We start from the raw sequence: 26,854 nt of genomic DNA, 5'->3' as shown, positions 1-26,854 counted from the left end.
TGCCAGATAGAAAATGACTAACCCTTGTACTGTTGCATTAATTGTTGTATTTTGACCCAAACTATTATGAGCTCAGTGAGGTGTGCTTGCTTAAAGGGGGGAGGTTGTAAGATTGCTTGTGTGTTGTGATTGGCAAACAGGAAGGGGACTTGACCCTAAAACTATGTCATAAAAACAGTAATAACTGTATATCTGGCAACACTGATGCCAGGCTTTGCAGTCTGGAGCATGGAAACAGTCCCATTCAAAATGGTGAATTGTTTGAACCCACAGTGAAGTTGGGTTGCTGCTGCATGTTGAGAAGGTTGAGTAGCACCAACAGCACTCTGCTGTCTGATATTATTACTGTTGTTGTGCATGTGCAGTACAGCTATCAACTGTAGCCATCTGTGGTGCGCATGTGTGATTTTGCACATGTGAAACTGTACTCTGAGACCTGGGTTCAGAAAGCTTTGCTTTCAGAAAAAAAACAAAAAAAAAACAGGCACTGTTGTCGTGTAAACGAACAGCTGGACTGCAGCCAAAAATCTACAACTTCACTAAAAAACAGCTCCTTACGACACACTGCTCCTATTTATCAGCTGCTGCTGGAGGTGGGCTCATTCTTGTGTTAGCATAATATCACAGTACGGATTTTAATGAAACTCTCCGAAAATCATCACATGTAGATCTACAACTAATACACATTTGGACTCAACTTGTATCAAGATGGCCACCAAAAGCAACTGAACTTAGTAAAAACATAAATGTTTATAATTCAGTCAGTTTTACAGATACTGAGCTAAAACTTGTTTGTGGTTGTAGCTGAGGGTCATTTAAAACACATACTCCAAGTGCTACTAAACCACAGGAGATCTTTGCCTAAAACTTTAGCATTAACAACTCTGTTTGTCTGTTCGCAAAGTATCTCATGAACAGCTGGATGGATGTTATTGAAGCCTTGGGAGAGTAATCATTGGGTTTACGTCTACAGCTGTTTTACTCCTGGAGTCCAACCAACACAAGATGGCTGCCACAGCTAATCGACCTTAGGCAACACAAAGATGGCTCTAACTCAGTCAGGTTTGCAGATGCTGAGGTGAAGTTTGATGTGGTAGTAGCTGAGAGTCATCCTCAACATGTCCTCTTTAGCACTCACAGATTTCTTGCAATGTCCTGGGCGATTACCCAGCATCGTTTCATATAGCTTAGACGTCGTAGCGTTCATGGTTTCCAAAAAGAATTTCAAATTTTGATTCTTCTGACCACAGAACAGTTTTCATCTTTCCTTCAGTCCATTTTAAAGGAGTTCTGGTTCAGAGAAGGCAGCAGAGTTTCTGGATGGTGTTCAGATATCTCTTCTTTGCCTGATAGAGCTTTAAGCAGCATTTGTGGCTCAGTGAACTGTGTTTACAGACAACGATCCTTTTGATGACATTATGAACTGTAGTCCATAAGTCTTCCCAATTTTCCATTTAGGAACTGCCTCACTCCCAGCTCACATGGCGGCCGAGCTTCGTCAGAATCTGGGTGTGGGGTTGGAGTTTTTCCCCATTAGCCAAAACGGGGAACGAGTTGATGTCCGCGCGTGACGTTTCCCCGTGGTGCTCATGATGGCTGCCCTGTCTGCGCTGCTGCTTCCACCTGACACGCAGCCGGATCATTAGTGACTGTGGGAATGTGCTGCCCCCCACCTGACTGTCAGTTTTATATTATTACACTGGACAAAACTGAAGTTCCAGCCTCACCTCCTTGTAAAAAGCAGATTGGTGACTCAGACTGGATCTAACTTCCAGCCGGTGATCCAGAGGCAGCTGTCTTCATGGTTTTATCCTGTCTAGCTGTTATGAGGAGATGGAAATCTCATTTCCTGTTTGGTGATTTGTTCTAGTTATCCCACAGTAACTTACCTACTTGTTGTTTTCTTCCTTCCCAAGATCTTTTTGAGGGAGTTTTATTTCATTTACCCCCCCNCGCCGTTTCAAATGAAAGCTTAGTGAAGCTTTTTTTTACACAAACACGCTTGTTCTCTCGCCTTTATTTATTTTTTCCACACTGCTCTCCTTCCTGCTTAACTCCACCCTCCCCTTTTTGTTTGAACCAAGAGCTTTCCTGCAGAGGCTGTGCTTCGTACAATCAGCCGGGCGCACTGGCCCCATCAAGGTCTGAGAGTACTCTCGTTTATCTGCTGAATGATTTGCATATTTATCCTCGTAGTCTGTATTTGTTTTAGAAAGGCAGGTCAGCAAGCAGGAGCGTGTTTCCCTTTTGCTTAATGGTGGGGGAAAGGGTTGCCCTCAGCTAAAAAAAATGAAATCATTTTGAACCTTTTTTTCTCCCCCTTCTTTCTACAAGGTAAGATAGTTGAACGGGAGTGGTGATTCGATACTTCAGTGTGGTTAATTCCGGCTGCTTGAGTCATTGTTCCTGAATACAGCTACAACGGTTGCAGAGCCTTCGAAATCCCTGACAAAACTGCTCAGTCGTCTTCGTGGAAACACCAGACCTCGTGGGCCCGCCGAGATGCACAAGCCCACACTCACAGGCTGCGTGCATCAGCAGCAGGCGCGGGGCGTGCGCGTTTGCGTTTGCGAGCGCCCCATCCTCCTGCAGTAAGACGTGTGAAGGACAGCCGACGGTGCGGCAGGATCCGACGGCGGGCTTGTTTTATTACCTCTCATATTGAGACCAATGTCTGTCCATTCACCTGAAGGACAGCCAGCTTGTTCCCTAACTAAATTAGTTAGCCGCTGTGGTGTGAGAGGGCCTCCACAGGCATGCACACACACACACACACAAACTACCACCACCAATGTCACTGACAGCAACCTTCTGAACTCAAAACAGTCTTGTGACAGAGAGGAAACTAGAATATNCACACACACACACATGCGGGCAGACACCCAATAATGGACTTTTCCCTTCAGCCGCCCCTCCTGTTTCCGCACACGAGCCCAAGCTCGCATCCGCGTTGCACGCGTCTTGCTGCTCGTGTTGCCGTCCTCGAACTCTCACGCTCACTCCGCCGCCCCCCGCTCCTCCCGTACGTGCGCCCCTGTCAACAAGGGACGCATACCCTGACCGCTCCGCGTTCTCCTTCACGATAAATCCGTTCTCCATTTGAGATTAGGCTCGGGCTGTGCCACAGCTCGGAGACGGAACGTCCACTTCGTGCTGCCTAAAAGAAACGCCTTTTGTACAGTCTTTTAAATATACATATATATATATATATATATATATATAATTATATATATATTTGTTCTCTCGTGGCAGATGTCCTAATGAGGCAGAGCCCGAAATAGCAGTGGGGCTAGCACTGCAGAACTATGACATCCCATGTGAGAACCTGCCCAAATCACAGTGGCTGCAGCCGTGCGTCAGGTTTCTTTATTTATAACCCGTAAGGAATTGTCCTACACTCCGAGCATATGGAGGGTTATGTAACGGCTCTACATCCAATAGATAACCAGTAAAGTCAGATCATTTATATACAGTATATATATATATATATATATATATATATATATATATATATATATATATAGTTGAGTTTTGTTTTTTTCAAGGATTGATTTATAACTCCTAAACGTCTGCTTTATAACCACACGAGAATTTAAAGGCCTGGCTTTACTCAGCAACATGGGGTGATCCTTTCGACTAAGATCATCTCATGTTGATCAAACCTTAAAAGTCATGCGCAATTGTGCGAGCTCTCACGCTCAGAGTGTGTGCCGTCAATGACTGTCAGCTACTACCACGCCAGATTTGAGGTCAATATCTGTAAAACTGACTGAATTACAGCCATTTTTGTGTTGGGTAATGATAATTAGATGTGGTGTCCATCTTGAATTGGACTGACTCCAAAAGTTATTCAGTTATAGACGTACATCCAATGATTGTTTTCTGAAAGTTTCATTAAAATCTGTCCAGGAGTTCATGAGATATCTTGCTAACAGACACTGTTGACTCCAACAAATAACGCTAATATTTTAAACAAAGAACTTGCACACAAAGTAGCACTTAAAGTATGTGTTTTTAATGGCTCTCAACTACTACCACGCCAAACTTTAGCTCAATGTCTGTAAAATTGACTGAAATATGCTTACTTTTGTGTTTTTTAAGGTCAGTTAGGTATGGCAGCCATCTTAAATTGGGTTGGCTCCAAAGGATAATCAGTTTTTGATGCACATTCAGTGATCATTTTCTGGAAGTTTCATTAAAATCCATCCAGTGGTTCATGAGATATTTTGCTAACAGACAGGCAGAGTTGACTCAAAATAGTTGATGACAAATTTTAAACAAAGGTTTTGTACAATGTTTTAGTGCTGACATGACGTGTTGAGGATGGGTTTCAGCTACTACCACACCAAATTATAACTCAATATCTTGAAAACTGACCGAGGGGTAGCGTTTTTTCTGTTTCATAAGGTCATATGGCTGTGGCAGCCATCTTGAATCAGGATGACTCCAAAGGAAAATCAGCTGTACATGTTCATCCAGTGGTCACTTTCTGTAAGTTTCATTAAAATCCGTCGAATGGGTCATGAGATATTTTTCTAACAGACAGACACAGACATGTGCGAAACAGAAAGAGGCTGCTGTGAGGAGAGCCAAACAAAAAAATCTGTTGCGCTTCTAAAACACGTAATCTTTTTTTTAAGGTTTCAGGTTTTGAACATGTTTATTTACCATCTCTGAGACGTTGAGACGTCTCACCGGGGGTTTCTGAGAGTCGTTTCAGCTGAGCGAGGAGCAACAGGAATGTTCAGCAAATAGTCTGGCCCTCACTACATTCTGATCGCAGCGTTATGCCATCAGTCTGGGATTACTCCAGGCAAATAAAGACAGACAGTTTAAATTGACAGAAGAACTGCAGCAAATCTGCCAAGATGCTTGGAACAAACTGTCGGCGGCCAAGAGAAACGAGAAGCCGGGCGACCAGGATGAGGCGCATCGATATTTCAGTTTTTAACTTACTGGATTTGTGCGGCGAAGTGATTTTGATTTCGACGGAAACTTTAATCATCGCTTGTGTCTGTTTGCACATGCTCGTTTGTCTGTCTGTCTTTTAGCAAAACATCTCACGAACCACTGGGCGGATTTCAATGAAACTTTTAGAAAGTAATTGTCGGATGAGCGTCTGGAACTCATACATTTTTGGAGTCGCCCCAATTCAAGATGGCCGCCACAGCTGACTGACAGTAGAAAATGCAAAAACGGCTATAGTTCAGTCAGATTTACAGGTACTGGGCTCAAGTTTGGTGTGGTAGTAGCTGAGAGTCGTTCACCACACATACTCCAAGAGCTGCTTGTTGCACAAGGTCCTTCTCAAAATTTTAGCATGAACTTTTGGGAGTTGACGCTGTCAGTCTGTTAGCAAAATATCTCATGAATCACTGGATGGATTTTAATGAAACTCTCCGAATGTAATTATCAGTTGTACGTCTACAACTGATTAATTTTTGGAGTCACCTCAATTCAAGATGGCCGCCACAGTGAGTCAAATATAGCAAACACAAAAATGGCATTAACGCAGTCAGATTTACAGAAATTGAACTAAAATTTGGTGCGGTAGTAGCTGAGAGTTATCCCCAACACATACTCCGAGCTCTAACAGATCATGCAGGATATTATTTGAAACTTTGACTTGCAAACTGGAGGATATGCATTCTGCAACGAATCCTACTGCATTTTGAGGCAACTTTGCTAAACTGCGAGCCTTTTCTTCGTATTTCTACTCTAGTACAGTGGATTTGTGTGCAAGTTTGTGAACGGTAGTCCCAGTAATGAAAAATAAAACCAAATATATTCTTTTTTTATTGAAAGTAGATACCAAGGAAACAGCTGGTCACATACAATCAGGGCTCATCCCAAAAGGGAATCTAAGGTTTGAAGAAACTCTTAACTGTTTAGGGACAATAAAAAAATCAAGCTGTTCCAATGAAAAGTCACCTTTTGTAGATCTAGTCATGATTACGCTCCGTGTGACACAAGCTTTGATATGAAATGTCTTTTTATTTATTTTTTATGAAGCTTGCTCAGTATTGCGCTGCGAATGAAATCCTATTGCTTCCCGCTATAAGTTTGAGGGAAATGCTGTACTATGAAAACACCGTTAAAACTGAAACCTTTGAATGCTCTTGTCGTAGCGAGGCTGTACATTCGACGGCAACGCCGGGGCCGCCGCTGTCGCCCATCTGGTCAAATTAGCCGTCACTCAGTCAAATTGAAATGCCACCTCGCGCCTGTCACGTCGGGCATGAGTGATCGGGCCGAGAGCTGGCCATTACGATCATGACATCAAATGCCTGGCAGCAGAGGTCAATTAGCATGCATTAACCAAACACAGCTCGTTTGTTTTACAGCTTTTAGTGGCCTGTTGGCGCCGACCTACACCAGCTTTAGGCTGGCATCCAGCGGGCGACGTCCAGGGGGCGGGGGGACCTTGGAGCAGGAAGGGGGGAGTCTTGGTCAGAGCTCTGACGGTGGAGTGTGAAGGAGACAGCGAAGGGTGGGTAGGGGGAAGTGTGCTCCCTCCTCCTCCCCTCTATTGTTTAAGCGCTCCGCTGATTTATGCTACCCAGATGTACTCCGTCACGCTGGGCATTCATAAATACCTAAATGGTTTTCAAATGAAAGGCCTGGCGTTCCTTGAAGGACCACTTATCACCCGCCGCCCCTCGTGCCAGGGCTTCAGACTAAAATGACCTGACGCTGACGGAGAAGTGACGGAGTCGTAGCGCCACGTCGGTCACAGCTCGAACGTCGACGTGCTGCGCGGCGCCATGCGACGCCGCAACGTTTCCCACTCAGAGTTTGAGTCAGGCACGACCCTCAGCTACCGCCGCCAAATTTTACTTCGATGTATGTAAAACTGGCTGAGTTATAGTTGCTTTTGAGCTGGCTGATGTGGCCATCTTGAATTGGGTTGACTCCAAAGGGTAATCAGTTATAGAGGGCCACCCAGTTATTATTTCCTGAAAGTTTCACTTGTATGTGTTGTGTGGTGCATGAGTTATTTTGCTAACAGACAAACGAGGTTGACTCCAAATAGTCAATGGCAAAACTTTATCCAAAGATCTTGTTCAATCTGTTAGAGCTCAGAATATGTGTTGGATAACAACGTCAGCTACTAACTCATATTCAGTCACCTGTATAACTGACTGAATTGTAGCCATTTGTGTGTGTTTAATGTTCAGTGTCGAGATTTTGTACAGCGTGTTAGTGCTCAGACTTTGTGTTGGGGATGAGTCCCAGCTACTACCACGCCAAAGTTGAACTCAGTATCTTTAAAACCGACTGCCCTGTGGCCATTTTTGTGTTCTGTACGGTCAGTTGTCTGTGGAAGCCATCTTGAATCAGGTTGACGGTTGTAGATGTGCATCCAATGAATTTTGGAAGTTTTTCGGACACACACACACAGACAAGGGCAAAAACATTATCGCCCACCTTTTGCCTTTTTGTTTTATAGTAACTATCAGGTAAAGAGCTCCCGGTCTTCTCTCTTTTCAACTTTCTACTTTTTGGCCGTGGCTCGGTGTAATCGCGGGGTGCTGACACGTGCGTGTCCTGGTGTACGGACAGTTGCGTACGCAGGGGGTGGGGGGTGGGGGGGTGTCTGAAGAGCCCTCCTTCCCCTCACCTGGCCCTAATTATAGCAGGATTTTAGTGGCACGCCAGTGATCTGTCATCGACTGGGAGTGATATCTCTCCGTAAAATATGTATGACATCAAAAAAGCCTTAAAGGTTATTACAAATTAATAATGAGTAGTGGGCTGAGAGTAGTTAAAAAATAGCCTTCCCTTGGTGTCACATTTAAATGTTTAATTTAACATGCTCCAGTATAAATGTGGACTGCCTCCCAGCAAGATCTACAAGGGCCCCGGGGCCCCGGCAGGCTGTCAGTGGTGTGGAGCGAACAACCCCCCCCCACCTAACCGTCAGGCTCACGCGGATTAAGATTGACGTTCAGATTAGACTGATTCATGCAGATGTGAATGATCATCTGTCTAGAGACGCGCTGCTTCTCTTAAAAAGGCGCCTTTTAGCTGTGCATCTCTTAACAGCACGCAGAATTATATAAATATATATATATATGCAAAAAAAATAAATAAAAAATAAACACTAAAGGAGGCAGTTTTACTCGCATCAAGCTCAAATTCTCTGCAGACTCCGAGACACAGAAAAGCTTTTCTCTGAAGCGAGTCGAATTATTGGCCCTGAACCCATCTCGCAGTAATGTCAGAAGACACTGTACAAAATTGCCTTATTTATGCCTGTAATGTAAGCTGTCTGTTCTTGTGTCGCTCACTCTCTTGTGGAACCGGCGACGGTGGCAGCCGAGTCTGGAGTGAATTTGCCGGGCGACTACCTGGGAAACATCAACAGCCATTAATTATGTAAAACCCTTCTCACAGTGGGAGCAGAAAGAGCTGCATAGAGCTGCAGCGCCCGCTCCTATTAGACTCAATGTACTCTACAATGAGCCCCCACTGCCTGGGGGCGTGGAGGGATTAGCAGCCTACTGCCACGACCCCCCGTAGGAAGACACACACACACACTGAATGTGACGTTCTGTTAAGTTCTGCATCAATGTATGCATGTGTTAGGCCGAGGGAGGGAGGGTGATGGGGGGGGAATAACACAAATCTCCGGGCTGTCTCTCCTCCCCAGTCGCCCCATCATTCACCTCTCTCCTCCGCTGGGGAGAAAGCTGGAAAAGCAGACAGTTGCCCCGTGTTGAGTAAAATCGGCATATCTGACAGGCCGAATGATACGGCGTGTTCGTCAGGAGCGTCGGCTGCAAGGCTCCCCGCTTTACAGCTGATAGCAGTGGCGGCGGCTGTAGCGCGTGGGGACGAGATTATCCTCGGAAAAGGTCCTGGCTCGAGGCCTACCCGAGGTCGTTGTGGGGGCGCCTCACTGACAGCGGCGGATTTATCAGTCAAACGGCGAAGCTAATACCAGCGCCACGTGCTTCCGGTCCGTCTCTCGCTAGCGACGGCATTGTTCGGCCGACTTCGATGTCATTTTCGCAGCATTCCTAGCCGCCATGCGAGGCTCGTTCATCAGCGCTGTGCTTTTCGGTGAATACGGCTTTGGCACGATGTTCCTCCATGCTGAAACAAAGGCAGCGCTGACACCTGTAATTAATTAGGCTATTATGCATTCCGCAATGATAATTGCCTCACTGGAAAGTCACCAGCCTTCTAAGAGGGAGAGGGAAGCGCGGTGGGTAGAGTGCACTATCCATCATAGTGGAGCGCTCTCGCTGCCTCTTTCACTCCGTCTCTCTCTCTCTCCCTCTCTCCCCTCTCGTGTCACACCGTCTCACCTTGACTAGTGTAGGCAGGGCTGGAGAAACACTGTCAACATGTGTCTGAGGGCGAGATATGCAGCTGCGCCTCCCCCGGTGCCAGAACTGTTCCACCAGCAGCCTGCCAGGCTCCGTCCACTCCAGGGCTTCGGCTCACTTTGGCACAGTTACCCGTGACACCCCCATCTGTTGTAGCTTTGTTCACCGGGGCAGTACAACGCCAGGATAATGGGGGCACTTTATTTTTATAATTAGCCCTTGCCTGCACTCCTCGTCTCATCTCACATCTCAACACTTCTCGCAGCACCGAAATCTAGTCCAAGTGCACTCGTTGCCGCTTTTCGTCTGCCATTCCGGGCATCGCGCGTCAGCCGGTGCCTTCATCTCATCCTCAGCACGCCCGCGCTCCTTCCCATCATGCCGTGATTGATACATTTTCAGCAGACACACTTTCCTTCAAGGTTTAGGTCATTCGCCGCATGAAGCATTTGAAAGAGCGAGCTCAAAGAGAATGACAACTCCCGCCTTTTGAACTACAAAGGCATCCAGAAAAGAATTGTTTTCTTCTCCCCGTTTGTCTCTTGACTTTGACTTTGCTGCGACTTTGAGGCGTTCGCTCGGAGGCTGGCACTTTGTGAATTTCGTCAAGAGGCTCGGTAACGCGTTGGTTCTGCCGCCTGTTGATGGAGAGGGGGACCCAAAAGCCACCTGCTGCGCCGTGGAGACAGCAGGCCCTTTGATCTCGGTTTAATGTAGTGCCATGTTCTGTCTCTCATGCGCCTCCATATGCCACGTCCTTCGGGATTACGTCAGCTCCACCTTGATCTCCTGCCTCTTTATTATCTTCACTCTCCGAGGGGACACTGACCCGAACTCGCTGTCTTTTTGTCTCAGCTAACGTTGGAGGGAAATTTTAATGCTGTGTATCTTGAAGTGGATCTGTAGTCACGCTGTAGGAATCGGTCCACTTCTTGGTCTGAGCTAAGACCTCTCAGTGACTCCTGGATGACCGCAAGAGACAAAAGCAACCTGGCATCCATTTTTTTTAATACCCCTAAGCCTTGCTCAACTTTTCCCATGGCATACAGCATTAATGCCTGCCTAGAAAGGCCTTGTGGTGTTGTCTTATTTAGGGCATTTCAAACATTTCTAATATATTTAACCTTATTTCTTTAGATTAATGATACAGCAGCCTAACATTATTTTGTCAGTGCTATTACATTACAGAACAAAGTGTGTTAAACAACAGAAAAAGATAACGGCACAAAAAAAAGGATGCTCATAACGTTACATTAAAGAATCAATATGTCACCTCTAAAGGTGATCTTTAAAAATTGGCCTACAAACACATTTTCTTCCCAGCTAAAGACCTGATCTGAAATTGTGCTTGTAGCCAAACACACACAGAGGGAAGCAGGGTGATATTTCTGCCATCTTCATAGGTCACGGGCTCTTTACGATATCCAAGCAGTTCTCGTTCTCTACAGTCTCTTTCCGTGTCCCACTGCCTCCACCGCAGCAGCCAAAAACCGGCCTAATGTTAACTTCTTCCCCTTCTCTCCTGCCTCTGTAGCCGCTGTACTAGTAGTTGTTAGAGTAATTAAAGCAGCAACGTGCCGCAATGGATTTTTGCTGTCGGGTTTTGACACCGAGGACACTTTTAAGTCGTTTTGTCGCTGAATGGGTCACAGATGGGTCATGAACCGATCGAGTCAGGCCGTCAACGTGGCGGCGTTGCTGTCGATACCTTTGAAACGTGCGACGCTTTCCTGCAGTTCCCCTTTTTAAACAGCAGGTGCTGCTGACAAGGAGGAAAACGCAGGAACGGCAGCAGAAGAAGAGTTTACAGGAAGTACGCTCTCGGTCAACACAGACGTAACTGCACGGTTGAAATATCTTTGCGTTCAGCTTCATCTAAATTTTTAAGGACGGTATTTAAAACAGTACTGTTGTTGTTTTTGTATATCTTATTATCAATCAGACATGGTGTCCAAATCACAAAAACCTAACCCACATTATGGGTAGAAATGGAGACATTGAGCTGTACTGCACTTACCAGTGAATTGTGGTCAAGGCCTAACAGTAGCATAGTTTCTGTGCTTTGTGTGTCACACTGGTATGTTGTTATTATTATATTCTGAATAAGTGTGTGCTAACAACAAGTGGTGGGATGAGATGTGTCGATTACAGTAAGGAAGGTCCACTTTCTGCTGTGCTGCTTGTGCAGAAGCACACAGAAGAATTTTGGTGTCATATTTTAGAGCGAAGTAGTTGCTTAGATTCTCCACATCTCGTTACAGATGTACAGTCTTAACGCTGTGAGTTTGGTTCTTTTTTTAATATCAGAATCTACACTTCTGTGTTTTACTTATAGACCTTCAGTGGTTGAAGATTATATCAGTCTTTTAAGGTCAGTTGTAAAAGTCCATTTTTTAAATCTTAACCTTTTTTTCAGATTAATATTACAATAACTACTTAAATGTCTGAATAAGTCGAAGCTTGCCAATTAGCCAAAACACTTGTTTTGCTCATGTGTTTAGTGCTAATTAGTGAATGTCGGCATTCTTAGATGCTGTACTCACAAGTTCAGCTTTAATGTTTAACGTTTAATGTTAGCATGTTAGTGTTACCGACAAAAAAGTAGAATACTGTTGCTGGGGTTTGTCTGAAAACACGACTGCATCTGGCGACAAAATGACTGCCACTGATGGAGTAGCTGTTAAAAACAACGCATGAAAATCCGACGCGCTATTTTAAATATCCTCCTACTCGATAGTGTGATGAAAACTACACTTTCTAAGAGTGATTCGGTTTATTTGTAAAATTTAAACAGAGTCAAGTTTCTTTCACGGGGCCTTTATGCTGTTTCACAGGCTGCGGTGGCTTGAGTTGTGTTTTTCACTTTTAATTTGTCATTGTATCGTTGCAGCTTGTAGCCACATAAAGGGCAAATAACTGAATCAAAAGAATATTGGTGCGGTCAGCTCTGGCCATTTATTTGGCTGAGACGGCAGCTCTGCGGAGACTGAGCGGCTGTGGCATCGGTCTGTTGCGAGCGCAGCTCTCTGACTGACAGGCACCACTGATTGGAATTGACGCGGCGACGAGATATGTGTCAATGCTCTGACTGCTCATCTCACCGGGCATCCAAAGACGGCCGCAGCCACCGCCACGCTGCCACCGCCGCTCTGAGATGGGTGTCACCATGATTAAATCTGCCCCTCGAACATGGCCGTACGTGTGCGCGAGAGTGACTTTGCTGCGTGTGTGTTCGCACGCCTCCTAGATCAAGTGTGTGTGGGTGTGCACGGGTCTCTCGCCATTCAGGCTGTATTGCAATAGTGTTTACCTCTGCCCCTCTCCTCCACCCACTCATCAGTCACTCCTCACCAACTCATCTCTCTGCTCCCGCCCCTCCTGTGAACCTATACTCAAAGAAAAAAAAAAAATGTTGGCAGCAGTGACAGCTGTAAAGGGCTGGGTGGCAGAGCTAATATATGGTCTTATTACCTGCTTCTGAATCCAAAATTAAAGTTCAGGTTCTTTTTTAACATCCAGATGTTAAAATATTTATTTTTTAAAACAGGATATTCTGTGAAAATGCAGCGCGAATGATGAGCTGAAACGCAGTTGCTAAAAGTAAAAGAAGCAGAACAGTAGCTAAAAGGGGGGAAAACATAGCTAAAGGAGAAAACACTAACTAGAAATAGCATAATAAATAACCCAATAAAAGTTGCAAAAATGATAAAAGGAGTCAGGCATTAACTAAATATAGCAAAACACTAGCTAAAAGCTAAAAGTGTGAAAATGCTATCCAAAAGCCAAAAGTAGCAATGCGCTAGCTAAAAGATGAGAGGAGCAAAATGCTAGCTAAAAGTAGCAAAACACGAGCAAAAAAAGATAACAGGAACAAAACGCTAGTGAATACCTAAAAGTAGACAAAATTCTAGATAAGAGTAGCAAAGCATTATTTAAAACTAAAAGTAGCAAAACGCCAAGGATGTTTTGGAAGGAATTAGAGAGCTCGATGTATGTCTGTGGGAAAAAGTTTGGCAAATGAAGCTCAGTGTTTTGAAAAGTATACAAGTCCTAAAAAAAAAACAAAAGTGGTCACCTGAATGTGCTGAACATTTTGACATTTGAGTGGTTAAAATAGTACAAAGGTGTGCAGAAGTAGCTACAGGACATGTCAACAAAGGTACGGAGGAAGAGAAACTGGGCCACTGTATGTTGTGAATGCTGAATCAACATTCGCACAATTATAAAAATGAATGATGACCATATTTTGCCTCATTTCTCAACGCCGATCGTAACGGCAAAGACTGAGCCTTTTGTCACGTTGTGGTTTCCTCCAGAAGGTCTCATGACAAGTGGCGTTGTGGTGGTGGTGGGCTTTGCCGATGTTTTGTTCTAATAAGCATGGAGCGGCACCTGGGTTGTTGTGACATCCTGTCAGCCTGTGGGCTGGACTGCTGCTCGGTGAGGAGCGCAGGAGGATGGACTCCCTATGATTGTGCACTGACCTTTGCATCATGGGGAAGATGACAGGTAATTTAGAGGCCTCAGGGACTGTGGAACTATACATTTGCTGTCCCCCAAACCGTGCACCGCAGCGACCACATTCACCTTGAGATGGAAGCGACGCGTCCACGACCGCTGCACAGATATACACACACATGCACAAGCAGGAGGCACAGAAATGAAGGCTCATGTTGTGGATGTCGAGACGCGTCGAGTGTTGCACATTTATTTGTACACGCTTGCTGCCGTTCAGAATCTACTTTGACACCCACCTAACACCCTCCTCGTTGTCACACATTCTAATCACCTGCATCATCACAACCCATCCTCATACAACCAAATCACAGGGGGTGCCAAACTGGTAAGGCAGAGGGGGGAAAACGATGATTTAGAGTGATAATTGCATAATCACCAGTTGTGATAATTGTAATTGATGACTGCATAATTGCTAATTGCGCTCTTTATGGGAGCCTCTCTTTTTCGTTGTCTCCCTGTCTCTCGCTGCACGTCGCTCAGTAGCCCTTGACTCTGCTCCCTCCTCTTCTCTCCAGATTTGTTCTCCTCTCCTTCATTTATTTCCCGCTCCTTGACACATGCTAGCTTGTTCTAATACACACACACACACACACACACACACGCAGAGACGCACTAGTGGGTTCTGTAAGTATTCTCAAAGGCTTATCAGTAAGTATTTCCCAGCAGCCTTGTCCCAGAGGCTCTGTTTCTGTGTGAAGAGTTATGGAGGAGCCCTAACAGGTTTCCTTTGTCTCTCTCCTGCTACCGTTGCCCCGGGCTTTACTCCTGTTTGTAAAATCATCCTGCGGCCAACCACATTCCCTCGGTAGCCATATTCTTTATCACAATACGGCTGAAAACAAAGAATGCGCTGCGAGCCAGAGCTAGGATCGGGGCTAGATTTTCCCACCAAAAGAGGAATCACACCTTGAGCTGCAACTCCTCGTCCAGCGTCCGCTGCTGTCTGCCGGCATGAGGCTGTCAGCTCTCAGAGCCCATCTGCTTCTCAGGCGGTGGGTTATGTCGGGTTAGCGAAGGCGATTCCGCGAGCAGCTCATATCACGCGCAGTACCTCAGACGGCTTGGTGGTGGGGTGGGGGGTGTATACACAGAGTGGGCACCAATGTGAGGAGGCATCAGGCAGGCGCGTGATTGATGTCTCTGCTAGCGTCTGTAGGCAGGTTAATGGTGTGATTGTAGAGGTAATCTCTGTGTTCTCTCGTTAAAGGATGATGGAGGGCCAGGAGGCCCTGCATGTCTCTGGAAGATGGAGCCCCAAGCAGCAGCCTTGGCAGGGTCTCAAGTTTTATTTATTTATTTCCTACATATGCAACTGGGGAGGGTGTGCATTTGATGTATGTGCTTCAGAGGAAGTTAGACCAGCCAACAGACTAGCCATGGTTGGCTTCAGCCACCCTGCCGGTTTAGTCGTGCAGGTCTGTGTGTAATCTCAGGTTGGACGTAGTTTGTCTTGCTGTCACAAAGTGCTCTTGGTGTTTTATGTGCTGTAACACTGAAGAGCAGGGGTGGTAATGGTGGCTCCAGGTCAACTCATACTTCCACCAAGTTGTACTTATGTAGCTTTGGTCACTTCATACACACACTTTGTGGGGATGAAAAGAAGCTGTCTGCCACGAGCCTATTCACACTTGGACCGCATTACATCCACTTTTGTTTGCTTCGTACTCGCCTTGTTTTTTTTTCCAGTCGCCTCAGGGTTGATGATTTATTTTTACTGGAGTACGCTTTTGAAATGAAAAATAAGCAGATTTGGACCAGTTTTATTAATGCCATCCATCCATCCATCCATCCATCCATCCATCCATCCATCCATCCATCCATCCATCCATCCATCCATCCATCCATTTTCTTTACCATGCAGGGTTGTGGGGAGCCGGTTTATTTCCAACAGTTGCTGTGTGTGAGAGGCGGGAGACACCCTGGACAGGTCTCCAGTCCAACTCAGGGACACATAGAGACAAATGAGACAAACAACCATTCATGCTCTCGTTTACACTTAGGGGGAAATTTAGTTATCAATTAGCCTAACATGCGTGTTTTTGGTCTGTGGGATGTAACCCGACTACCCGGAGAAAATGCCACAGAGGTTTTTGTTGGGAAATCAACAGCACTGCTTCGACATGTCATTATAATAATAATAATATTATTATTGGCGTGATTAGGTCTGAGTATCCAGGAATGCTTTCTGAATAGCGAGGCAGACATTGAAGAAACTTAAAAACACGGCAGAATATTATGACACTTGAACATGTTTGCCGTAGACCACGAGCAGGCTAGGTTGTGCTTTCTCTGTGTTTCATACAAGCAGCATCTGCTGCAGCGCATCTGCGCTGGTGACAGTTTGGGCCTGTCTTACGCACCCCAAACATTCGAAGTTGGAGAAGTTTCTCCTTTTGCTACAGGAGGAATCTTTTCTTTTTTTCAGCTGTTAGCAAAGATGAACCAAATGCTATATTGCAAATGAAGGCTCATGATCTTAACTGTATCCATCCATCCATCACCTGGCACGAGCATTTTGCGCACCACGGCTGAGTTATTATTTGTGCAGAGTGCAGGTAATTGTTGTCACAGCGTGGAAGCGCTTACTGTTTTAAACAAGTGTTTATTTATAATAATTATTTGTGAAAGAGAAAAGCACATTACCATTATGATATAGAATATTATTGGCTGTGAAATAAAGCACAGCTTGATCCCTGCACAAACTGGAACCTGTACAGGGTTACAAAGAGATGGTGCCTGTAATGATGCATGAGGATATGCAGCGCTGCGTGCGTATGGTAAGTGAATGGGTGAAAAAAGGTGGCCGTTTTGGTACCAAACCTCTGTCACTGCATCCCAGATAGCATCCAAGAAGCACTGGGTATGAATTGGCAGCATCTGTTACTGGCTGAAACCAGCAGTATTTGTTGATGTACCCATAACCCAACAGAAGACGCTGGAATCTGTGTTTCTGATTTTTTCACACATTTTTTTTTTTTTTACTGTTTGTGAACCAACGTGGCAACATTAATGTCCAGGAAGGAGGAGAGGTGAGTGGTGGGGGTGGTGGTGGAGGATGTGGAGGGGGCAGCTAAAGAGTGTGGGGGAGTGGGAGGTTAGATTGGGGCAGAGCTGAGAGAAACAACAGCGCTGTGTATCAGGGAGCTGGCTGAGAGCAGCAGACTATTGCATCTGTATTGATTGGGCTCCAGCCCTTTCCATTTTCCATGAACTCCTCTGAGTTGCTTGGAGTGGGAGTGATGGGGGAGATTTGCTTGATCTTTATGATATTTCTTTAAACATGATGCTGTCGTTATGCCTCCCCGGGGAACGTGCCAGCCATTTCCAGTAAATCAACGGCTCTCCGTCTCCCGCTATTTTCCACACACCTTATTTATAACCTCACTAAACAGCCCCCAACACACTGCCACCGTTCTCTTAAGTGTTTCCAGCCCTTTTGCGAAATGAACGGTTTCTTTTTCGAGCGCAGCTGTGGTGCCGAGGAGCGGCCAGGCTCAGGCTCACTCCTGGTCCAACGTAGAATCAACAGGGACAGGAATGACACGGACTTCAGGTGACAGTCATGTGTGAATGCTGATTCAGCATCACACCATTGTTTCCCTTTTTATAGTTTCTCTCTATGTTTTCTGCAGTCATATTAATTGCTCCTTTAACTATTCAAATATCAAAATGTCTGGCTGAATCAGGAATAATGTGTTCGACTTTTTGGATTTGTAACTTTTATACTCTCAGAATTATTTAACTTTATTTACAAAAACATTCCCCTTATAAATACATTGAGATTTTTCTAAACCATTTTCTCTGAAAGCTACTTCAGCTCAGTTGCTCCTTTTGTCTTTTTATGCTCCTTTTAGCCACCGTCTTGCTAATTGTAGGATTTGGATTTAGGTTTAGCTCATTTTAGGTGCATTTTGCCACCTTTGACTTTTAGCTATAGTTTTGCTAATTTGAGCTTTTAGCTAAGGTTTTGTTCATTTAAGCCTTTAGCAACAATCTTGCTAATTTTAGTTTACTACAGTTTTTCCTATTTTAGCTTTCAGCTGCAATTATGCTAATCTCAACTTTTAGCTACAAATGTGCTTATTTCTGCTTTTAGCAACCGCTTTGCTAATTTTAGCTTTTGCTTATGATCTTGCTAATGTAAGTTTGTAGCTTATATTTTCCTTATTTTAACTTTTAGCTGTTTTTTATCATTTTAGTATGTAGCTTTTGTTTTCCTTTCTTTCAGCTTGTAGCTAAAGTTTTGTTGTTTAGCCTTTAATTATGGGTTAAGTCTAATTTTAGCTTTTGCTTACCATCCTGCTAATTTTAGTTTGTAGCTTGTTTTTCCTTTTTTTAGATTTTAGCGACAGTTTTCTTGTTTTTCTTTTAACTAAAGTTCTACTAATTTGAGCTTTTTTTGGTTTTGCTAACTTTAGCTTTATGCTACACTTTTGCAAATCTTTGCTTTGATCTATGTACATTTTTGCTAATTTCAACTTTTAGCTACAGTTTTGCTCATCTGAGCTAATAGCTATGATTTTTCTAATTTTAGCCTTCAACTGCAATCTTGCTATTTTTAGTTTTTAGCTACTGTTTTTGCTAATTTTAGCTTTTAGCTATGAATATGCTAATTGTAGCTCTTGGGAACAGTTTCGGCTTCTGCTTTGCGTGCTTTAACTTGAGCAGTTCATTCTTCACCAGTGTCAGCGGTTCTTCGAGCCCTCAGCGTGCGTGTCTCCGGTGCGAGTCCAGTTTGTCCTTGGAGGGCCGCGGGACACTCAGAGGAGTCCGATCTGAGGCATCAGGACGACTCTCAGACAGGCCCGAGGTCTTAGCGGGAGCTGCGAGCGGCGCCAGCCCACATGCCCACTAGTGCAGGTGCCCTCTCCATGGGGCCAGGTGGTGGCTAATTCGCTTTCTTTGTCCCTCCTAATGAATCGTTAATTGGTTTGCATCACCCGCCGAGCTGAGGACAGCAGGCGCTGAGTGCTGCTGGGGACGGAGGCCACTGGCGAGTGTCCTCGCTCACACCGGTGCCTACATTTAACAGGCCAAATGTCACCTCGCAACACGCAACAGCTTGGCTCCTAAACAGGGAAATTATTGCCATAGTTGAAGCCTTCTGTAGATGTCATCGCCCACATTCTTGGGAGGGCTGTATCGTTGCACAAACTGTGACCTCCACAGTGTCTCTCTGTTCATACATATAGTTATATGTTCACATGCTGTAAGGTTGACCCCTGCTTTTGTTACTATTCATATCTTACTGTAAGAAGTTTCCTTCTCTTTGTAAAAAAACAGTCATTTTCATGTTTTATATGTATTTTGAAATGTAAGTTTAACCTACCAAAAGTGTCATTTCTGAGTCCCTTTGTGTGTTTTGACCTCAAACGGCACATACTCTGCAGATCTGCTGATCTTCTCCGCACTTAACGTTCCGTGTTCCCAACACCGTAGCCTGTACCGGGGGTTATGCCCGTCCACGCTTACACTAATGGCATCTTCTTCCCTGCAGGTGGTTGCTCTGAACAATCGCAGTAAGGAGGCAGAGTCTGCGTTCCTGGGAATATACAAACAGCTTATCGAGGCCCCAGGTGAGTCTCCCACCTACACCAGGGATGTGCATCTTCACAAACACCACCACACCCTCTGTCATCACTTCTACAATTAGAGGCCTGGCATTCCTCGAAGGAATGCATATCGCCTGCCTCCCTTTCATGCCAGATGAACACAATGATCACATCAAGAGAAGGGGTGGAGTTGTAGTTGTTTTGGTTGAACCTTGTAAATGATGTTTTGCGTGATCTCATGCAATATTGCGAGATCATATGTGATCCGTTAGTATTTGGACTATATGTTGAGCATTACTCTCAGCTACTACCAAACCAAATTTTAGCTCTATATCTGTCAGCCTGACTGAGTTATAGCCATTTATGTGTTTGTTAAGGTTGATTAGCTTGATTTGGGGTGACACCGAAAGTTAATCAGTACATCCAAAGATTGTTTTTTGAGAGTTCCATTAAAATCCTTTTAGCGGTTTATCAGCTATTTTGCTAACACACTAATTGTGTTAACCCCGACAATTAATGCCAAAGTTTGTAGCAAAGTTTAATTTCATTCTGTATTGGATTTTGTTTTTGTTTCTGTTGTAAAGCGCTTTGGATCGCTTTGTTGCTGAAAAGTGCTAAATAAATAAATCTCACTTCACTTCACTTCACTTCAAAGATCTTGCACAAAGAGTAGTGTTCGGAGTATGTGTTTTAAATAACTCTCAGCTATTACCACACTGAGTTTTAGCTCAATATTTGCTGAATGATATATATTTTTGTGTTTCTAACAATCAGGTGGTCAGGGCGGCCATCTTGAAATGAGCTGGCTCCAAAAGTTAGTCAGTTGCAGAGGTACATCCAACGATTATTTTCTGAGAGTTTCATTAAAATTCATCCAGTGGTTCATGAGATATTTTGCTAATAGACAAAGTTGACTCTAGTAGCAAAAAAAGATGCAAAGATTTAGAAACAGATCAGGTAGTGCTTAGAGTATAAGTTGGGGATTACTCTCAGCTACAACCATACCGACTTTTAGCTGAATAACTGTAAAACTTACTGAGTTGTAGCTATTTTTGTGCTTTTTAAAGTCAGTTGGCGGTGGCGGCCATCTTAAATGAGGTTGACTTCAACAGGTAATCAGTTGTAAATGTGCATCCAATGGTTTGATGAGAGTTTCAATAAAATCCATCCATTGGTTCATGCAGTGGCGGGCGGTGCATTTCACACTTGGGCCTTCAGTGATGTCCAACTTAGTCAATAAATACCTTTCATTATGCCAGCATTTATAACACCAGGATTGGAGAGTAGTTAAACACACTTAAGCATTGCATCACCTCAGTTGTGTACAAAATGGGCTATTATCCAGCGCATTTTAAAAATCAACAAACATATCTGGTATGCTACTGTCAAAACTAAATAAAATAGGGAGAGGGACAGGTTAGCTAGCTCGGGAATCGGCCGTCCTCCTCTAACGAGATCTTGCTTCTCTTGAAAGGTTCGCCTTGAAAACAGCCTTGCCAGTATATCTGCAACCAAATGAACGTGTTGCTCTCCTTCAGCCATTGTGGGTTAAAAAAGTTTTTAACCTGTAACAGTCCTGGGTGTGAGTCTGTTGATCTGCATAGCACTGCCGTGGCTCAAACTAGTAATTATCCATATCTAATCACAGGACGAGTAAATGTCACATTCAACGTGAGGCCAGCTAGAGGGCCTTACTGACACAACTCGTGATCTGATTGGCTATCGCAACTGTCTATCAACAGTATTTGCCCGTTCACTGACAGTGCACAGACGCCCGCATTGTTGATTCTGAAGTCCCGGGCAGATTTCATATAGCCTGGCAATATAAGATAGCTGAATTCTGATTGGATAAAAACTCTAACCTAAAAACAACAGCACTGTAAAGAGCGTAATATGACATGAAGAGAATATGATTACTTTTAGATATCTAGGGAAAGTAAATTAAAAATTAAATTAACCTTTATCATAATTATGATCATGATTCTTGGTTATGTTAGGCCAGCAGAGAAGGCCTTGCTGGCCCTGACGGCCCACCACTGGGTTCATGAGATATTTTGCAGATACACACAAAGACACAAAACTTGATTGCCCTTTCGTGTTCGGTGTTTGTCGATAATTACATTTTTCTCGTCAAAGATGAGTCTCTGAAGATCAGTGCTCTGTCAGACGTACCGTTGTGAGTGCATCCGCTCCTCCAGTGTGCTCAAACCAAAGCCTAATTTTATTTAATTTTTTCCCCCTGCTGCCACTGGTGCAGTGGATTCGGTTATGGATATAAGATAACATAAAACCTCTATAGCCTGCACCTCTTTATCTATTTTTCAAAGTCTCAGTTCTCAGAGTGGCTTCCAAACCTCCGCGTGAGGCCACTTCAGAAGCTGGCGCTGGTCCTGGAGTGTCGGCAGGCTGAGGAGCGAACGCCTCCTGAAGGAGCGCCGCTGTTGATTGTGGAGGGCCAATTAAAACCCCAGCTCGGCTCTGCGTCTGGCTTTATGTGCACGAAGGAGCCTGATGAGGCAAACCGGGTCAGAAGTCGTGTTCGTGCCCACCGCGCCTTCAGTTCCAGGGCACGTCTGGCGGCGCGTTGCTCTCGGTTGCAGGAGACGGCAACAGACCGTAGCCCAATCTCAGCGTAGATCAGAGGAGCACTCGTGGCAGGAGCAGAGAATGCTGTTTACACATTCAGTGAATACAAGATAAAAGTCTGCGTCAGACAAACAGCCACGGAGGCAACTGACTTTTAAAGGTCTCCATTTTTCCTTGAAGTCCCATCGCTTGATATTGCACCACCCACTCACACACACACACACACACACACTCACACACAGACACACACACACACACACACACACACACACACACACACTTTGAATAAGGTTATTTCCTTGATAACAAATACAGTTCTTTGAAGCTGTACTCAGTTTGAGTTTCTAACCTATAGCTTTTACCTGATTCCAGCCTAGCAGCGTTTCTATCGCCCTCTGCCAAAGGTGAAAGGGCGATAATGTTTTTGCCCTTGTCTGATTGTTTGTGTTAGAAAAATATCTTATAATCCGCTGGGAAAGATTTTAATGAAACGCTCACAAAGTAATCATTAAATATACCTCTGCAACTGATCAACCTTTAAAATCAGCCTGATTCAAGATGTTCTAAGAATTGTTCGTAAACACCAAAATGGCCACAACATCAATCAGTTTTATAGGCGTCTTGCTAACGCTAGCTGATCACAAATCATCTGTGCTTGAGTTTTTTTTTTCATTAACTACTGGAGGAAACTGTCTGTTAGCAAAATATCTCATGAACCCCTGGATGGATTTTAATGAAACTCTCAAAAAGTAATCATTGGATGTCCATCTACAGCTGATTATCTTTTGGAGAGAAGCCAATTCAAGCTGCCACAGCCAACTAACATCAGAAAACACACAAATGGCTACAACAAGATCAGTGTTACTAAGTTTTATCAAACTAAAATTTGGTTTGCTAGTAGTTGAGCATCCTGAATACATAATTTGATAACATAACATTGTGCAACTTCTTTGCTTAAACATTGACAGTAATAGTTGGAGTTATTACTGTTTGTCTGTTTGCAAAATATCTCATAAACTATTGGACGGATTACAATGAATCTTTTAGAAAGTAATCACTAGATGTACGTCTGCAACTGATTAACTTTTGGAGTCAATACAATTCAAGATGGCCACCACAGCTAATCAATCATAATAAACACATAAATGGCTATAACTCAGTCAAGCTTACAGATATTGAGCTAAAATTTGGTGTGGTAGTTGCTGAGAGTCATCTCCAACACATACCCCTATCAGTGCTACCAGATCACGCAGTATCACATGAGGTTGCCTATAATGCTTATTTTCAATGTTTGACCAAATTGACTATGACCTTTTCACCTCTCAACACAAAATGATCACAGTCTAAAACTCTCGCGCAAAGGTCAGCAGACGACATGCATTCCTGCCAGCAATGCTAGGCCTTTAATGCAAGGTATAACTTCACAGCAGACCTCTCGTATGTGACTGATTGAGTTGTGGCTTCGTGTTGTGTTTTGAACTGCAGTGTATTCATGCCCACACACTCTATTTCTGGTCATCATATTGACGGTAAAGGAGGAGATTCTCACGTCGAGGTTAGAGCAGGTGGCGCTACAGCTCACGACCTTACGCTTACAGAGCGAGCAGCCTGTTTTCTTTTGGCGCTGCTTCTCATTTAAGATGTGTTGAGTGTGTTTGCAGATGCTGCAAAGGTCAGACAACCCGCAGTGTTATTAACCCTGTTAAACATTACTTCTTATTAGTCTACGTGATTGGTTTCAATTATTATCGCCCACCAGCATGAAACTACCTACATCTACAACTGATTAACTTTAACCCAATTCAAGCTAAACGGCCTTAGCCATCACAAACATGGCTGTAACGCAGGTATTTTTTACAAATATTGAGCTAAGACTTGGTATGGTAGCAGCTAAAACTCATCCTCAACTTATACTTTGAGCACTAAAGGCTCCTTTATACTCCATAAGAATTCAAGAAGTCGTTTCTCACACGCGCTATTCATCGTCCATGAGATGCTCAGATCAGAACTCCCAGGAAGCTCCTCCCTCCTCCTACAGCGCTGAAACAGGTTTCTTCCCGCCAGCTTCTCAGCTCTCCTGTCCTCGTACAGCTTTTTGCTTCCCTCACCACGACCAGTCGCGTTTACTAAACAGACTGAGGCAGAACACGCCGTTTGGCATTTGCAAATTTGCCGCGAAGAGACCGACACCACTCAGACGGTGCACAATAATGAGCAAACATGTTCCTACGCTGCCCGGTCGAGGCGCCCTTTGAGGAGCCACCCGAGTCTCCATGCACAACAACTTTATTGTGATCTCTCTTTCCACAATCTCTTCTACCACTGACTTACCTTTTTAGATTCGTGGGTTTCTAAGTTTTGCTGGAACAGTCGTAAAGACAGCTGTGTTTTCTAACAGCCTTCCAGCTGCTTCTCAGCGGAGCAACAGAAGCTAAATGACGCCATTAAAGCTCATAAACACGCCCCCACAGCAACTTCTGACCAATCACACAACGCTTGGTGCGAACACCCTGTGAGAAACAGTTCGGCCGGCGCCTTGTGTCGAACAATACGATTTTTGCCACGCAACTACGTCAACGAGAGCCGATTTTGTGACTTCTTATGGAGTATAAAGCAGTCTCGACACATCTCATGAGATCACACAAAGTGTTATTTTCAAGGTTTGACCAAAGGGATAAGTCAGAGCTCCGGCATGAAAGATGGTGGGCGATATCTATTGACTTTAAAGAATGTCAGGCATTTCATTTAATACTATAAGCGTTTGAAAAATAGGTTTTTTGTGATATCAGTTGGTCAGACTGAATTAAAAACAGCTGACTTCTTACTATGAGTTTACCATTTGCTGGTTTACTTAATAAGAAGATACAGCATGAGGCAGAAACGTCACTCCCCTTCTGAACTGAGTCTGCTTTCACATGAAGTATAAATAGGCAAGTACTTTAAGATAGTAGAGTTGTATGTTTTTTATTATTATTATTATTAACACATGTATCACAGAAAAGTATTATCTTTACAGTAACTTCTTACAGGCGTGTAAAGCCGTAAATCAGAATCAGATTTGAACCTTTAAAGACGTAGTAACACTGTTACATGGGGATGTGGATTAAATAAAATGTAGCAGTCAACGGAATCGCTCCGGATGTAAAAGTGGATTGACCGGCTTTTTTGCGGCTCCGACACCTAATCAGTCTGATATCTCTGTGTCAACATTACACAAAAAAAACCAAAAAACGTTAAGTCTGTGCCAATAAAACGTATGAAGATCCCTTCTTTTTGTGAGAAGAAAGTAATGTAGACGAAAACTTATTAGGGTATTGATGAAATATAGGAGTAAGCACAACAGATCTGAACTCTCATCTAGTGAGGTGTCAGAGCAAATAACTGGACGCTAATACAGCTAGCACAAGCAAGATTAACTACAAAACAGCATAAAATACAATATTTGAGACTTTTTTTAACTTCCAATTCAGCCACAGTGTGTTGAGGAAGAAGGTAAATACAGTCTCTGTTATCTGCCTTGTCACAAATCATTTATAATTGTCCTGCATGGTGGAGAGTGACTGCTTTGGTGGAAACATACCAACATTTGAGCCATGCTAAACTAGGCCAGGGTTCCCAATCACTGGGCCAAGGACCAGTACCAGTCTGTGGATCATTTGGTACCAGGCACACATATATAGATTAAACTTTCCTTTAAAAATTCGATATGAATATTTTATTACACGTTGGTCTGCAGGGTGTTTTATTGTGACCAATGGCCAGCTCTGGTTGTGCCTCTTTCCTGTACTTGACTCAGTCGTAGTTATTTTTCACTTACCAGCAAACCCATAAGCTAGCCTGAGCAAAAACGAGTAAGGAGAATTACCTGGAGAATTGCCATTGCCCCAACAAGTCCCCGGGACAGTTGACTTGTCTAAAACCAGCCTGTGGTGTGTTAAAGGTTGGTAACCATTCAACTAGATGTGGGCTAGACCTGTATAGCAAAGTGGTCAAATCAAATCAAAAAGTGCCATTTCTTGAAGGAACGCGTATCACCTGTTGCCTTATGTGCCAAAGAATTTGAACAGAAACCTTGGAACATGTGTTGGGGATGACTCTCAGCTACTACCACACCAGGTTTTAGTTCTACATCGGTAAAAAGTTGCAGCCATTTTTTTTGTTTGCTAAAGATGACTGGCCGCGGCAGCCATCTTGAACCAGCTTGACACCAAACGTTATTTAGTGGTCGATGTTTATCCGATGACACGCGGACATGGACTTAAATGATTGGACGCCTTTCCATGGCAGAAGGGGATCAAAAGCTAGCAAGTGCGTTTTTGTTCTGTGCCAAAAAAACAAACAAACAAAAGTACTTGTTTATTTAAAGGCAGCAAATGGATGCCACTTAAATAAATTGCTTCCCTTGTTTAGAAAAGAAACTAATATAAAATAATGCCAATAATAATAATAACTGCTAGGAACTTATCAAAATTAATTGATTTTAAAAATGCACCATCCCTAAGCACAACATACTGACTGCAACAAGATAAATATTAGATCGTTCTTCTTTCACTGAATTCAATCACTAAACGCAGAGACAATCCTGACACGGGCGAACGAGTCGAACCTCAAAAAGTACCTGAACAACGTCTGGGATTTGGGGGCTGTGGTGGAAGCTCACTGTCGGCGTCAAAGAAAAGATTCTGTAAACTTTGTCACTGCCGGTCGTATTGTTTCATCGGCAGCCAATCCCGCCCAACAGTTTTCCTTGCAGTGTGCGCCATCTGTAAGCGGCCTACAGTATTCTGGACCTGTTTGTCACTGTACATCCTGCTGCTGGTGTCCAAGGTCACAGCCCACCCCCCGCCTCCCCCCTTCTCCTGC

The 26,854-nt window shown here is 44.0% G+C and overlaps 1 protein-coding gene across 2 annotated transcripts in view; it reads left to right on the top strand.

The window, feature by feature from the left end:
• Positions 1-26,854, top strand: part of cux2b (cut-like homeobox 2b) — a 120,832-nt gene that overhangs the window by 68,085 nt on the left and 25,893 nt on the right. For both annotated transcript variants that reach the window (XM_017414724.3, XM_017414725.3), the window contains exon 4: positions 19,351-19,429. In XM_017414724.3, the coding sequence (XP_017270213.1) occupies positions 19,351-19,429 (79 nt within the window). The remainder of the gene's footprint in view (positions 1-19,350; positions 19,430-26,854) is intronic.

This window comes from Kryptolebias marmoratus, linkage group LG1, assembly GCF_001649575.2.
Source record: "Kryptolebias marmoratus isolate JLee-2015 linkage group LG1, ASM164957v2, whole genome shotgun sequence".
Classification (NCBI taxonomy): domain Eukaryota; kingdom Metazoa; phylum Chordata; class Actinopteri; order Cyprinodontiformes; family Rivulidae; genus Kryptolebias; species Kryptolebias marmoratus.
Note: the sequence above shows the minus strand (reverse complement) of the source record. Positions and strands in the feature narration are given on the sequence as shown.